Source organism: Pristiophorus japonicus, chromosome 4, assembly GCF_044704955.1.
Source record: "Pristiophorus japonicus isolate sPriJap1 chromosome 4, sPriJap1.hap1, whole genome shotgun sequence".
NCBI classification, from domain to species: Eukaryota; Metazoa; Chordata; class Chondrichthyes; family Pristiophoridae; genus Pristiophorus; species Pristiophorus japonicus.
The window spans coordinates 211605931-211622662 of NC_091980.1; the positions used below are offsets into that span (position 1 = coordinate 211605931).

At 42.4% G+C, this 16732-nt stretch overlaps 1 protein-coding gene across 3 annotated transcripts in view; it reads left to right on the forward strand.

The window, feature by feature from the left end:
* akap6 (A kinase (PRKA) anchor protein 6) overlaps positions 1–16732 on the forward strand; it is a 589551-nt gene that overhangs the window by 535792 nt on the left and 37027 nt on the right. For all 3 annotated transcript variants that reach the window (XM_070879057.1, XM_070879059.1, XM_070879058.1), the window contains one exon: positions 6607–6822. In XM_070879057.1, the coding sequence (XP_070735158.1) occupies positions 6607–6822 (216 nt within the window). The remainder of the gene's footprint in view (positions 1–6606; positions 6823–16732) is intronic.

Below are 16732 nucleotides of genomic sequence, written 5' to 3' on the forward strand. Positions count from 1 at the left end.
CAGGTCAGGCAGCATCTGTGGAGAGGAAGCAGAGTTAACGTTTCGGGTCGATGACCCTTCATCAGAATCTAATAGGAACACCGCTGGAAAATTATGGAATCAGAAAGCAATTCAAATGCAAACCAGGTTTCTGTTTCTTCTGCTTATTATTAAAAATGATACATTTTCCAATGCATGTCAGCAAAGGGATTATGAAGGGCAGCAATAAAAAAAACATTCAGCGGAACAAGAGCACTTGCTGTGAGCAATTACAGCTCAATGATTTATTTTCTAAGTCAAGGCAACCCTTTAATAAACTATGTTGATATAATCGGAGGAAAAGCACAGTGAAATGGTGGAAATCATATGTTACATTTTTCATTTAAGTTTCAGTTGAACAAGCCAAAATATAATTTTCACAAGGTATACTGAATGTGTAAGGGGCAATTTTGACACTCCTTGATCGATGGAAAAGGAGCAAGGGAGCAGTTAGAACATAAGAACATAAGCAATAGGAGCAGGAGAAGACCATATGGCCTCTCGAGCCTGCTCCGCCATTTAATACGATCATGACTGATCCGATCATGGACTCAGGTCCACTTCCCTGCCCGCTGCCCACAACCCCTTATTCCCTTATCGGTTTAGAAATTGTCTATCTCTGTCTTAAATTTATTCAATATCCCGGCTTCCACAACTCTGAGGCAGAGAATTCCACAGATTTACAACCCTCTGAGAGAAGAAATTCCTCCTCATCTCAGTTTTAAATGGGCAGTCCCTCTAAGATTCTAAGATTATGCCCTCTAGTTCTAGTCTCCCCTATCAGTGGAAACATCCTCTCTTCAACCAGCTTGTCAAGCCCCCTCATAATCTTATACGTTTCAATAAGATCACCTCTCATTCTTCTGAATTCCAATGAGTAGAGGCCCAACTTACTTTACCTTTCCTCATAAGTCAAACCCCTCATCTCCGGAATCAACCTAGTGAACCTTCTCTGAACTGCCTCCAAAGCAAGTATATCCTTCTTAAATATAGAAACGAAAACTGCATGCAGTCTTCTAGGTGTGACCTCAACAATAGCCTGTATAACTGCAGCAAGATTTCCCTGCTTTTACACTCCATTCGCTTTGCAATAAAGGCCAAGATTCCATTGGCCTTCCCGATCACTTGCTGTACTGCATACTAACCTTTTTTGTTTCATGCACCAGGATCCCCAGGTCCTGCTGTACTGCAGCACTTTGCAATTTTTCGCCATTTAAATAATAACTTGTTCTTCGATTCTTTCTGCCAAAGTGCATAACTTCACACTTTCCAACATTATACTCCATCTGCCAAATTTTTGCCCACTCACTTAGCCTGTCTGTATCCTTTTGCAAGCCCTCACATATTGCTTTTCCTCCCATCTTTGTATCATCAGCAAACTTGGCTACGTTACACTCGGTCCCTTCCTTCAAGTCGTTAATATAGATTGTAAATAGTTGGAGTCCCAGCGCTGATCCCTGTGGTGCCCCACTAGTTATTGATTGCCAACCCGAGAATGAACCATTTATCCCGACTCTCTGTTTTCTGTTAGTTAGCCAATCCTCTATCCATGTTAATATATTACCCCCACCCCGTGAACTTTTATCTTGTGCAGTAACCTTTTATGTGGCACCTTGTCAAATGCCTTCTGGAAGTTCAAATACACCACATTCACTGGTTCCCCTTTATCCACCCTGCTTGTTACATCCTCAAAGAATTCCAGCAAATTTGTCAAACATGACTTTCCTTTCATAAATCCATGCTGACTCTGCCTGACTGAATTATATTTTTCCAAATGTCCTGCTACTGCTTCTTTAATAATGGACTCCAAAATCTTCCCAACCACAGATGTCAGGCTAACTAGTCTACAGTTTCCTGCTTTTTGTCTGCCTTCTTATTTAAATGGGGGTGTTACATTTGCAGTTTTCCAATCTACTGGGACCTCCCCAGAATCCAGGGAATTTTGGTAAAATGGAGGGACTCCATTTCCCTGTCCCACCAACCTGCAAATTGGTTTTGGTGACAGATGAGCCTGCCGCTGGACTCCACTCCACAGCAGTGAGACCCTTACGATACCACCCAACCCCTCGGACATATCTTGCTACCGATAACCTTAGCAGAGGCCAGTTGGCAGACCCTTGGCCACCCAATTTTTGTCCTTCCTTGCTGGCCAGCTGTGGCTTTCTATCAGTCAGAGCCAAGCAGCTGAGCGGCAGCACTCAAATGAGGCTCGGCAGTTAAAATCTTCCGGGCCTCTGACCCAATGATGCATACTCAGTATAGTGCCCTGTGACTTAGCTCACTAATGTCATTTACTGTAGGATGTGATTGGGAGTAGGGTGCCCATGGCCAGGGTATCTCCCGGGGCCCGAGGCACCCTTAATCCATCCCTGCCCACACTCCAGCGCGAGATTGCCGTTCACTCCCGCTGGCTTCCTGCCAGCAGTTAAAAATGGCCCTGAAGCTGCAGATGTGTTTCTCTAATCCAAAATAATGAAGTCAACTCCTTTCATTGTCATGATGGATGGAAGCAGGATTATCAGTATTACATTTTGTTGTAGATCATTAAGATTAAATCATTTACAGAAATTCTGAAGTGTATTCTTTTGACGACCTTTAAGTAAAAGAACAAAATAAAGAACGTGCATTTATATACTGGCTTTCATGTACTCAGGATGCTCACAGCTGATGAAGTGCAGTTTGATGTGTTGTTACTGTTGTCATGTTGATCGATGTGTCAGCCAGTGTGCACACAGCAAGGTCCCACAAACAGCAATAAGATAATGATCAGTTAATATGTTTTGATGGTGTTGTTTGAGGGATAAATGGTCATCGGGACACCTCAATTGTTCTACTGCAAACAGTACTATATGACCTTTTATGCCCACCTGAACAGGTTGATAAGGCCTTGATTTAAATTCTCATCCAATATGGATGGGGACGGGGGGGGGGGGCACAGTTCCGCTGCGCATCCCTGTATTGGATGTTTTGCCACCCGTTTTATGCATGTAAAATGGGCGTGGCATCAACCACGTTTTAGGCTAACATGTAGAGTCATTCAGACCAAAAGTATAATGCCATTTCATTGTTTTAATTGTTATGGCACTGACCTCAACTTTCCACCCCCAAATGGTATAAATCTGTGGATGAGAAATGGTACTTTAAGGCTGCCGTGCTGATACTTCTGCCTCTTTGGGCAGCGGATCATTGTTGTCCAGATACCAGTTCTTTTGAGAGCTTATTTATCCGCTAGTGTTTTGGACTCATTTTTAAGTAACTCAGGCAAAGTGTTGGAAGAAGCAGCATTTAGTTACTCATGCTTTGAAGGAGGTAAGAATACATATGTAACGTTCTTTTGATTAAGACATGTTACTATAGTTTGTATGTGAAGAAACAGATGTGGTGAAAAAAAACACATTGTTTTGATGGTTAGTTCCATTGATAATTCTTCCTATCATAGCTAATACTCGGGGTGGGGTGGCGGGGTGGGGGGGGCGGCTGGCGGTGAGGAGAAAGATACAGGAGCTTTCAGTCTTTAATCTGGTACATAGTTGTAATACAAAATTGCCAGCTTCATTTCCTTCAAGCTTCTGGACCTATATATGAAAAAGAAACAGATATTCCCTCTGGCAATTAAATTTGAGCTCTCTGTTTTAAAAGAAGGAGTAGCAACAGTAACAGCCTAACAGCCTGGACAGAGGCAATTTCAAGTAAAGGAATATTGCTGGGTAAAGTGAACAAGCTATTCCAGTCTGTTTTTAAATATGCTTATGTCTAATATGGCATAATTTATTGGATAAAGAGAAATAAATAATGTTCACATTCAGGGAAGATAGTACAAAAAGGATACTATATAATTAGTTAGACAGATCATTCTGGGAGTTCCTTTTCCCTGATAGTGCACAGGTTAACTATGTTAAAACAGTGCACAAAGGATTTTTACACAAGCACATTAATCAGTGCACCATCAGAGGAAATGAATCTCCTTAGTGATTTGCACATGTCAGTTGTATTGCTGAAAAACAAATGAGAGCAAGAACATTATTTCTGATTGGAGTTAAATCTGAATTTCCTTTTGCCAGAAATGCATTTATTATACATCTTGTGAATAATATAACTCTTTTTCATACTTACAATGATGTTGAGGATTTTTTGGTAAAAATTTGAATTTCAAATGTGTTAAACTCCATTGGTCATGTTGAGCTGAAAGTTACTGTACCCTGTATCTCTATTGTGAAACTATTCTACTGTTTACCCATATCTATTACTTGCAACTTTAAAAAAGCAAGTTATCTCTTTCATTCAATCGCAAAGTCAATAAAATATTGGATGTTCTTGTGCTCAATCTGATTAATGTCAAAAGAAACTACAAAATAGGTAATACAGAAGGATTGATTGAATAAGAGCTCTGTGCAGAGAACTTCAGCAAAAAGGAGACGAAGAGGGGCCAAGTCACACATTTAGAAAAGTATATCTCAATAGTTTGCTATTGAAGAAAATCCTAACTAAATTTTGGTTTGTAACACATTTTCACCAGGACAATTCCATTTCTCTCATTTCCAAGTCAGATGACATCACTGTGGAAAGAAACGGCCAAGGTATCTTGGCTCCCACAAAATAATAAGCACTTACTTTTATATGCACTACAGATCCATTTAAAAGTACCAGAGGACACTCAGTTCACAGGGATGTAATCTTATCCAGAATGCATTGCAGATAGCAGGCTACAAGGTGGTTAAAAAAAGATATTACAAACTGAATTCCTTCATAGTGCAGCAGTACATGGTTCAGCTCATGACCTGTGACTATGCTTGCAATAAATGATTTAAACTTATTATTAAAAAAGTAGATTTCCCCTTTAAGAAACTTGAGTAATCGTGGATGGAAATGTATTGCTGCCAAAAATTGAACAATACACTACAAAGCCATATTTGGCAATAAATAAATGGGGAATTTATCATCTATCTTATTTAAAATTCAGAAATGTTAAAGGTATGCTACTCTCTTATTATAGAAATAATGGAAAATTCTACCTATTACAGATTTATGGAAATTTGAAATATTGCAAAAATGCAATATATCAACAAATGGAATATCTCTGTAAAATGTCTTCCTGCTGATGTATAACTCAATACATTTTGCAAAGGAATCAAGTAATCGTTCTATAAACCTTCATTTTGCAGCTGGCTTATGCAGATTGAGAGTTAGTAACCAAGATAATTCTTTAGACACTGAACCAATAACCCAATACATATTGCTGATTGAGCTTCTTTGCTTTAGTCCTATAATATAAAATACTGTGTGATCTATTAATTTTTTTACATAAACACTGCACGTACATTGAATTTGGTGAATGTTTCTCTTTCCTCACTGCTGTTCAGTGTATTTCTAGTCCAGTAACCTTAACTGAATGATGATTGACATATTACACTTTGTTTTGCAATCTAATCATGATTGTGTTTGTAGATTATTTTACTTACAAAATTTAATCGAATATGATTTCCACTGGCCTCTGTGTAGCTATATAACAGGTCATACTTTACTGCAATGAGTCATTTCACACTTCAAATAAAATTCGACCTCATCCTACATTTGGAGAATTATGTGTTTTTTTTTATTCATTCATGGGATGTGGGCATCGCTGGCAAAGCCAGCATTTATTGCCCATCAGAAGGCGGTGGTGTACTGAATGGCTTGCTAAGCGATTTCAGAGTCAACCACATTACTGTGGGTCTGGAATCACAAATAGGCCAGACCGGATAAGGACGGCAGATTTTCTTCCCTAAAGGACATTTGTGAACCAGATGGGTTTTACAACAATTCGGTAGTTTCATAATGTCACCATTACTGATATTAGCTTTTTATTCCAGATTTATTTAATTAACTGAATTTAAATTCCCCAGCTGCCGTGGTGGGATTTGAACTCTCCTCTCCGGATCATTAATCCAGGCCTCCGGATTACTAATTCAGTAACATAATAGGTTATGTACCTGCTTGTTGTCTAAATTAGGATTACATTTCAAGCAATTGTATAGATGTTTGAAAAAAATGAACAATTAACCATTTTAATTCTGTAATAATTGCACTGCACAGTGGAGTGACAATTCACAAAAGTGAAAAATAAACACTGTACACACACATGAGTCACTATTTGGCAGTTGACAGTAGCATAGCATATTCTAGAATTAATATAAAGCCTAGCTGCCTTAGTTTTCACAGATTACTCTCTCTCATATGGAATCATTGACCAATGACAGTAAGTTCTGGTTGTTCTTTCATGTCTGAGAAAGATTATGATGACTTGTTCTTAATTTCATAGAGCAAACTTATTGTGCAGAAACCTTTCAAAGAGTGCCCTGTAAATATTCACACTCTTATTCATTTGCAAGTACAATAAAATGTTTATGATATAAATTAGTCTGAATCTATTAATTTGATTAACCCTGCAACATGCCCAATAAATAACCACCCTGTGCCTGGTTTATTGGATGGCTGTTGGCACGTTGTATTTTCATATTGTTCATTTATAATATGCCAAATTGTTTTAAGCATATTGAACTGAATTATACAAGATTATAATTGTCACTAATTTTAATGATTTGCCTTTAGTCACTGTGCACTGAAATTAAACAACGCCGGCGTGGCATAATATCTGTACTGCGCTTATGCCAACGTCTCCTCGATGACACAGATGTCAGTTGTTTGGAAGCTGATCGCCAGTCAATGCAACTTATTATTGTGAACCTGGAGAGAAGGTGGGAAGCGATAATCATGCAAGCTGTCCAGTGGCAGAACAGACTGCAAAAGCAACTAGGAAAAGAAAAGGTAAGAATTCAATGCATTAGGTCCATAGCGTGTAACAAAAAGATAGGCACAGAGGAAAGTACAAAAATGTAAAAGATTTTGCAGTACATTTGGCTGATAAAAAAAACTAATATTACTCACTTGCCCAGTCTCTCAAATATCCATCCAATTCTTCCTTAAAATGTTCACACTACCTCCACTATATAACATTGTATAGGTGATCAAATATTAAAGAAAAAAATAAATATTCATAGTATAACCAGAATAAAGTAGAACCATGGGAAATGTAAAAAAATATATTGGCCCTGAAAGAGTACCCCGTTGTATTCCTTTTGAAATGCACCACAAGTTCAGGATGTCTGCTTGCGCAGGCATGAAATCCGGAACTTGCAGCCTCTCAACGCATGCATTGACAGGCCATCCACTGGAGGCACGAAAAAACTATTGCTGGCGCAGATGGGGCTATTTGCCCACCAAATGGTCAACCATTCCACATGGCTGATGATTCATGCGGTTGATTCAAGCAGGCGCAGGGCCTGTTTGAATCAATGTAAGGGGATATCTAAGCCATGAATTAAATATTTTCATATCTTAAATTATGCACATACACTGTATGAAATTAGTTTATGCAAATATTGGCACGAATTACAGTTTTCATTAAATTAAGTTTTAATGAGGTTGGTGGAATGAAAATAATTATGAATAAAATTCTAATTCTGTACATTGTATAATTATTAGATTTGTGGATTCCTTTGCATTTCATGAGGGGATTCTCTTCATAAATGATTGAAATGGAATTCTGCTTATTGATTGGAGGACCAGGCCCACGTGATCCCAGATACGCTTCCACACCGCCTGCGTCCCTGAGATCCGTGGGCCATTACACTGCCCTCCGCCTCGAGGCACGAGACCGCAAGTTTTTGCAGCTTCGTTGCCAGCCGGTACTTTCCTTATTCTTTCTCAGGTCGGAGGTGTACTCCACAGGTACGCCTCCAACTGCAATTTCTAGCTCTATCTTTCCTCCAACCCATCCCTGCCCTACCTAACTATCTTTAAACAGCTCCACCCATAGCAACAATACAGCTTTTTGTTCAGTACACAAGAAGACTTGCTTTAGAAATACAGCCGACCTGCTTCTTCAGCCCAGATAACTTGGCCAAAGCAGTAAACTGGACACCGACAGGAAGCCCTTGGCTGTGAATATCAATCAAGACCATAATTTAAACCTGAATCTCCCAGTTGAATGTCTGATAGAGTAGTATTGTAGGCTATCAAGTTACCCAGATATTAGCTTTTGATCTCTGTGCACAAACCTGAAATATATAAAAACAGGATTGTCATTCTTTGCGTCTATTGAAAGTAAAACATTTCTATTTTAGAAACCAACCTTAAGTTTCTTTCTACATGCAGGGTTATTGCTACATTTTTCATCCACTCTTTACAGCTGAAATAATATTGCCATTGACATCTTCCCACCTAGGACCAGCAACTGAAGTGAAATTTTGTCAAATGTGTTGCAGGATGGCAAAAGAGCAGCATAGTATTTACATAAGTTAAGGAACTGTTGGAGAATGGTAGAAAATAAGAATAGATACCATAAAAGAGAGAAGCATTGCTAACAAAAGAAAGTAGCAGAGGTAAAGTGCAAGGCAAATGATCAAATGGTGAACAAGTTGGTGTTGGCAACAACAACCAAATGCACATTGTGGAATAATACAATTTTCTAAGACCAAGTAGGAAATCATGTAAGAGAGAGTGCCTGGTATTATATTTATCTCAGTTTCTGGATGTGATCGATGTTCTTATATATGAGATGACTACAGCCTCTGTGAGTTGAAGTATCTGCATTACTTAACTGGCTGTACTAAATACAGCTTGTTTATGCATTTGCTGTTGGCGTTGAATTTAATGGAATTTCTGCCTAAACTGTGGCAGCTGAAGAGCTTAATGTAAATTTAAGAAATAAAATTGATTTTATTTAATCTACCGCAAGAAGAAAACACAACGGGAAGATTTCCTCTGTGTGCTATTTGTTGTAAAAAGGTTTACCGTTACACATAGCTCAGGGAGAAAACCTTCCCAACAACTAATTGTTTTGCAGGAAAATTATATAATTCTGTATTTGTTAAGAATATTGTTTTGTGCAAAACATGCATCTATCTGGGTTTATTGTAACTGATTATAATGTTCTCTAAATTTAAAGAGAATTGATGATATAGAAATTGTATTGCTCTTGATTGTCAAGAGGTCTTGAACAGTTAGATTTTTCCATTTGGTGGATGCAGCCAGTATATTTAATCCACTGTGTTTTGAACAGCACTTGCCTCTGGGGGCTCACTCCAAGTTTATCTTCCTTCCCTTTGGAAGTGTTGCTAAATGAATACTTCAGATTAGATTTGCTGTGCCACTGTTCTTTGGTGATGCTGAAATACCTGCAAACAAAGTACATCATGAAAAATTAGTGATGGTAATCTGTAAAAAGAGAAGGAATTGAAACGAAAGGTGTCAATCCATCAGGTCATGGTGGTTTAATCCCACTTCTCCAGGTACAAATATATTGATGTCAGATTATAATTTCAGTCAAACTAAAATCCGAATCATGCTGTTCCTTTAGTGTGTTTTGCAACAATAATCACCTGATCTAACTACTTTATCAACATTTCTAATATGTGATAGCAGATAGAAGTTTTATATATATATAGATCTGGTGTGCACATCAACTACCACAAAATGCCACCTACATTTATTATCAAATTTAATTATAGCAGTTGTTAAAATATCTTAAAGTAGCTACAGTAGTTATATTATTTATTACTTGATTCCGACAGAATGCAAGGTCAGCATGAACATTGTGGAAGAAAATAATGTTTTATTTGATTAAACTGATTGATTGAACCAACAGTTGTGGTTTTTATTATGTAATAACAAACCAAGTTAGTCATTAGTGTTTCCTTTATCAGCATGCAGATAATAAAATCCAATCTAATAAAAATTCATCACAGTAGATGTATAACATACCTAAGCAAGTGTTAGATTTGCCATTATATTAGATTTACAATCATCACATGGTCATTATGAACAGACCTTTTTGTCATGAATAAAGTGAGAAATCAAATAATCTGTTAAACTACTTCCCCAACCAATCCAAGATTCTTAGTATTTATTAATTTCGAAAAGGTGTATTTTTATTGTAACTTTTCAGTTTGAGATCTATATTTAATGAAAATGAGTTAACAATATTAATGGTAATTCTGAATATTCACCTGAATATCAAATTAAAGTCACAGTACCTCTTTCTTGTTCGACATATTATAGATGGAACACGATAAACGTGTGTAGTTCTATTTTGCATTTCTATAATTACTTGTTCCAGTCACTAATGGGGTGAAATTGCACTGTGCGATATTAAGAAACATGGTAACAAATTCACATGAAATTTGCTTGGCCGCTATTTTAAGTGATCCATTTTGAAACAAATGAGTGAATGCCTTTGTCATACAAATGCATGTGCAATTCAAGTCATCACTTATTTAAATGTAGTTGTAATACTCCTTATACTGCAAGTGAATCATAACTGTATGCAAAGATAATTGTTCCATTAATTTTGAAAAGCAACTTTCTTTTGCTGTCTGCCCCATTTCCTGGCAAGAATGAAGTGAGAGGTGCATAAAAAGTGGTGAGACTCGCATCCCGCCTGTTGTGTATCTGTAAAGCATGCACTCCCATGTTCCGCCACCAGGGGGCTCATCCCCTGAAGTCCCAAAGGATCCCAGCATCCCTTGGGAGCACTGTATATAAGCCGGCCCCTAAGGCCTGTTACTCACTCTGGAGTGTCTTATTAAAGATTGAGGTCACTGTTACTTTAACCTCCCTGTGTGCAGCCTCATCTGTGTTAGGCACACAATAACTGCCGACGAGAATACGAATCCAAAGATGCAGCAAACTGTGGGCATCCTGGAGAAGTTCTTGGAGGGTGAGGACTGGGAAGCCTATGTCGAACGGCTAGACCAGTACTTTGTAGCCAACGAGCTGGACGGAGAGGAAGCACTGAAAAAAGGAGAGCGGTCCTCCTCACATTCGGCGGGGCACCGATCTACTGCCTCATGAAGAATCTTCTGGCTCCGGTGAAACCCACAGATAAGTCGTATGAGGAGCTGTGTACACTGGCTCGGGAGCATCTTAACCCGAGGGAGAGCATGCTGATGGCGAGGTATCGGTTCGACATGTGCCAGCGATCTGAAGGTCAGGAAGTGGCGAGCAACGTCGCCGAGCTAAGGCGACTTGCAGGACAATGTGAGTTTGATGTTTCCTGGAGCAAATGCTCAGAGACTTTTTTGTACTGGGCATTGGCCACGAGACCATCCTACGAAAACTTTTGAGTGTAGAGACACCGACCCTCAGTAAGGCCATTGCGATAGCACAGGCGCTTATGTCACCAGTGATAACACCAAACAAATCTCTCAGCACACAAGTGCTGGCAATGTTCATAAATTAACTGGAACTATGTTTGCAAGCAGAAGTGTACAGGGCAGAATCCACGAGTCTGCAACTGCCAGCAGGCCTCAAGTGACCCAGGTGACTCAGAGTCCCCAACAAAGGATGAATGCAAAGCAATTCACACCTTGTTGGCGTTGTGGAGGCTTCCATTCAGCCTATTCATGCCGCTTCAAAGGATATGTTTGCAAGAGCTGTGGAATAATGGGACACCTCCACCAAGCTTGCAAACGAGCTGCAAGCTCTGCAAAACCTGCTAGCCACCACGTGGCAGAGGAAGATCGGTCCATGGTGGATCAAAGCAATTTTGAGCCTCAGAGAGAGGAGGCAGATGCTGAAGTACACAGGGTGCACACATTTTCGATGAAATATCCACCCATAATGCTAAACGTAAAATTGAATGGCTTATCCGTAGCCATGGAACTGGACATGGGCGCTAGCCAATCTATCATGAGTAAAAAGATGTTTGAGAGACTGTGGTGCAACAAGGCACTCAGGCCAGCCCTGAGCCCCATCCACACGAAACTGAGAACGTACACCAAAGAGCTTATCACTGTCCTGGGCAGCGCCATGGCCAAGGTCACCTACGAGGGCATGGTGCATGAACTACCACTCTGGATTGTCCCAGGCAATGGCCCCACACTGCTTGGAAGGAGCTGGCTGGGAAAAATCCGCTGGAACTGGGATGACATCCGAGCGCTATCACATGTCGATAAGGCCTCATGTACCCAGGTTCTTAACAAATTTCCTTCCCTTTTTGAGCCAGGCATTGGAAACTTTCCTGGCGTGAAGGTGCAGATCCACTTGGTCCCAGAGGCACGACCCATTCACAACAAGGCGCGAGCGGTACCTCACATGATGAGGGAGAGAGTGGAAATCGGGCTGGATAGGCTGCAACGCGAGGGCATCATCTCCCCAGTGGAATTCAGTGAGTGGGCCAGTCCGATTGTTCCAGTACTCAAAAGTGATGGCACAGTTAGGATTTTCGGCGATTATAAAGTAACTATTAATCATTTCTCGCTACAGGACCAATATCCGCTACCTAAGGCAGACGACCTATTTGCGACGCTGGCAGGAGGCAAGACGATCACCAAGCTCGACCTGACTTCGGCCTACATGATGCAGGAGCTGGAGGAGTCTTCGAAGGGCCTCACCTGCATCAACACGCACAAGGGACTGTTTATCTACAACAGATGCCCGTTTGGAATTCGGTCGGCTGCAGTGATCTTCCAGAGAAACATGGAGAACCTACTTAAGTCGGTACCACACACGGTGGTCTTTCAGGACGACATATTGGTCACGGGTCGGGACACCGCCGAGCACCTACAAAACCTGGACTGGATCACGTAGGGCTGCGGCTGAAGAGGTCGAAATGCGTCTTCATGGCAACAGAAGTGGAGTTTTTGGGGAGAAAGATCGCAGCGGACGGCATTCGGCCCACAGACGCTAAGACAGAGGCTATCAGGAATGCGCCCAGGCCACAGAACGTCATGGAGCTGTGGTCGCTCCTGGGACTCCTCAACTATTTTGGTAACTTCCTACTCGGGTTAAGCACCCTTTTAGAGCCCCTACATGTGTTATTGCGCAAAGGTGAGAACTGGGTATGGGGAAAAAAACAAGTAATTGCTTTTGAGAAAGCCAGAAACATTTTATGCTCCAACAAGCTGCTTGTATTGTATAACCGTGTAAAAAACTTGTGCTAGCATGTGACGCGTCGTCGTACGGAGTCGGGTGTGTATTACAACAAGCTGACATTGCGGGGAAGTTGCAACCTGTCGCCTATGCTTCCTTGAGCTTGTCTAAGGCCAAGGGGACCTACAGCATGATTGAGAAAGAGGCATTAGCGTGTGTGTTCGGGGTAAAGAAAATGCATCAGTACCTATTTGGCCTCAAATTTGAGCTGGAAACTGATCACAAGCCCCTCACATCCCTGTTCGCTTAAAACAAGGGGATAAATACTAATGCCTCAGCCCGCGTACAACAGTGGGCACTCGCGCTATCAGCGTATAACTATACCATCTGCCACAGGCCAGGCACCGAGAACTGTGCGGATGCTCTCAGTCGGCTACCATTTCCCACCACGGGGGTGGAAATGGCGCAGCCTACAAACTTGTTGATGGTGGCGCAACCCGCAGACTTGTTGATGGTCATGGAAGCGTTTGAAAATAATAAATCACCTGTCATGGCCCGCCAGATGAGGATTTGGACCAGCCAAGATCCTCTGCTGCCCCGAGTAAAAAAACTGTGTACTGCATGAGAACTGGGCCAGCATCCCCGTTGAAATGCAAGAGCCAATCAAGCCGTTCCAGCGGCGAAAGGGCGAGCTGTCCATTCAGGCAGACTGCCTGTTGTGGGGTAACCGTGTAGTGCTACCAAAAAAAGGCAGGGAGACGTTCATCTCGGATCTCCACAGCACACACCCGGGTATAGTAATGATGAAAGCGATTGCCAGATCTCACGTGTGGTGGCCCGGTATCGACTCTGACTTAGAGTCCTTTGTACGGCAATGCAATGTATTTGCTCAGTTGAGCAACGCGCCCAGAGAGGCACCACTAATTGTGGTCCTGGCCCTCCAGACTATAGTCGAGGATCCATGTCGACTATGCCGGCCCGTTTCTCGGTAAAATGTTCCTGGTGGTGGTGGATGCTTTTTCAAAATGGATTGAATGTGAAATAATGTCGGGAAGCACCGCCACCATTGAAAGCCTGAGGGCCATGTTTGCCACCCACGGCCTGCCTGACATACTGGTCAGTGACAACGGGCCATGTTTCACCAGTGCCGAATTTAAAGAATTCATGACCCGCAATGGGATCAAACATGTCATCTTGGCCCCGTTTAAACCAGCCTCCAATGAGCAGGCAGAGCGGGCAGTACAAACCATCAAACAGAGCCTTAAACGAGTCACAGAAGGCTCACTCCAAACCGGCCTGTCCCGAGTACTGCTCAGCTACCGCACGAGACCCCACTCGCTCACAGGGGTGCCCCCGGCTGAGCTACTCATGAAAAGGACACTTCAAACCAGACTCTCACTGGTTCACCCCAACCTGCATGATCAGTAGAGAGCAGGCGGCAGCAACAAAATGTAAAAGATGGTCACGCCACTGTGTCACAGGAAATTGATCTGAATGACCCTGTGTATGTGCTAAACTATGGACAAGGTCCCAAGTGGATCGCGGGCACGGTGGTAGCTAAAGAAGGGAATAGGGTGTTTGTAGTCAAACTAGACAATGGACAAATTTGCAGAAAGCACCTGGACCAAACGAGGCTGCGGTTCACAGACTGCCCTGAACAACCCACAGCAGACACCTTTTTTGAGCCCACAACACACACCCAAAGGATCAACGACACCATGCCGGACCAGGAAATCGAACCAATCACCCCCAACAGCCCAGCAAGGCCAGGCTCACCTAGCAGACCTGCAGGGCCAACAACACGCCAGCCCAGCGAGGGCACAGCCAACACACCAGAACAGACATTTGTACCCAGGCAGTCCATCAGGGAAAGAAAGGCTCCCAACCACCTCACCTTATAAATAGTTTTCACTTTGACTTTGGCGGGGGAGCGATGTTATGTATTTGTCAAGCATGCACTCCCATGTTCCGCCACCAGGGAGCTCATCCCCTGAAGTCCCAAGGGATCCCAGCATCCCTTGGGTGCACTGTATATAAGCCGGCCCCTAAAGCCTGTTCCTCACTCTGGAGTGTCTTATTAAAGACTGAGGTCACTGTTACTTTAACCTCCCTGTGTGCAGCCTCATCTGTGTTAGGAACACAATACCGCCGAGCTCTTGGAGAAAGCCACCTGATGCAATCTTTGGGCCAGCCCCCAAATAATGGGAGGGGCCTCATGTCAATTCGCAAATAGGGATTCTGCGCTGCTTGCAGGATCCCCAAGCTAATTTCATCTGTAGGAATATTGCTGATTCCATTTCTGGTCTGTGGGCATTGTGCCCATTTTCAGGCATAAAACAGGCACAAATACATTACTATATCAGTGGAACAGCCTGCAACCAATTTGCACAAGCATTGGTCGCACTACTAAATTCATTGGGGTTTTTTGTTGCCCGCTCCACAACTTTGCCATGCAACAGAGACAGTACCTGGAGCCTGCAGAAGAGGAGCACCCAAGTCATGAAGAAGAAGATGAAGAAGACTCTGAGGACAGTGGGAATGATGAGGATGCGCCAGGGATCTGAAATCTGCCAGTAGCCTTTGACAGCAGCTAATTGATGAGTGCTTCTCTTGCTTGTCTTGGCCCCTTGCACCCTATCCAGTTCTATGCAACTCCTGTCGCATTCATTCCACCATGCAGTGAGATGAATCCACCCAGAGGGCTGCCCTGCACCACCACATAACTGAAAAAGCACAATCCCCCGGTCTCACTACAATATTCAACACAGACCCAGATTTCTGCAAACCTTATCATTTCAAAAATACCCTAACACATTTTCATACTAATGATCACCTATGTGAAATACCCTAGTACCTATCTTACTTGCTCTCTTGGCTACTACGGGGTGCTTCTCTAGTGACTTGAGCATATAAGGTGAAAAGTTGTTGTGGCTGAGGTGTGGCTTCGTGAAATGACCATGGTGGGCAACCTCTAGAAGCCTGGGCCCAAGTGGGTCCAGCTACAGACTGCAGAATCTCAGTGATTGCAGAAGCTAACTTCCTGGCACCAGGGCAAACATTAGTTGAGGGGGTAGTAAGGGAAAAGGCAGACTGTCATCACCAAAGAGAACAAGATGTGCTGCTCTCATAATGTCACTGCTACTCCCAGTGGCAGCTGTACATTACTCTCACTGATCTCCTGGAGAGCAGACTGCAGGAGGTTCATGAGGTAGTTGAAGCCCTTATTATTATGGGTTCTTAAGATGACTAAGACAGAGGAGATGGTGATGCACAGAGCCTGCTTAGTATCAGTATGAGCATCCCAAATAGATGCTACAGCTTGTGTCAAAGACTGCTGCAAGGTGGGCTCAGCTGCAGCATCCATTGAGCACTGTGGGAAGCCTCCTGTTGTGTATAGAAGAACTAACGAGGCTGAGTACTATGAGCTAAACTTAGTGTGACCTTAGTCTTCTTTATTACAGCTCCAGAGTGCCTAAACAACATGGCAACCAACCTTTTATACTGGCTGTGCACATGTGTGCAGGTGGACTATTAGGACTCCAAAGTCGTGCCCTCTGGTGGCAAGTATTACATAGTTACATACATAACATCACTCCCCCCCGCCCCCCCCCCCCTCCCCAAAGTCTTCGGTACAAGTTATTTACAAGTTGAGGCAATCCGGAGCCCTTCGCTGCTTGGTCAGTTTCAAGCTCAAAGTCCAAATATGTACTGGTGCATTTTCTTAACCCTATTTACACATGCTAACGCCGCTTTCTCGACCATACTATAGGCGCTCTCAGCCTTAGATAGACTTCTAGATGTGTAT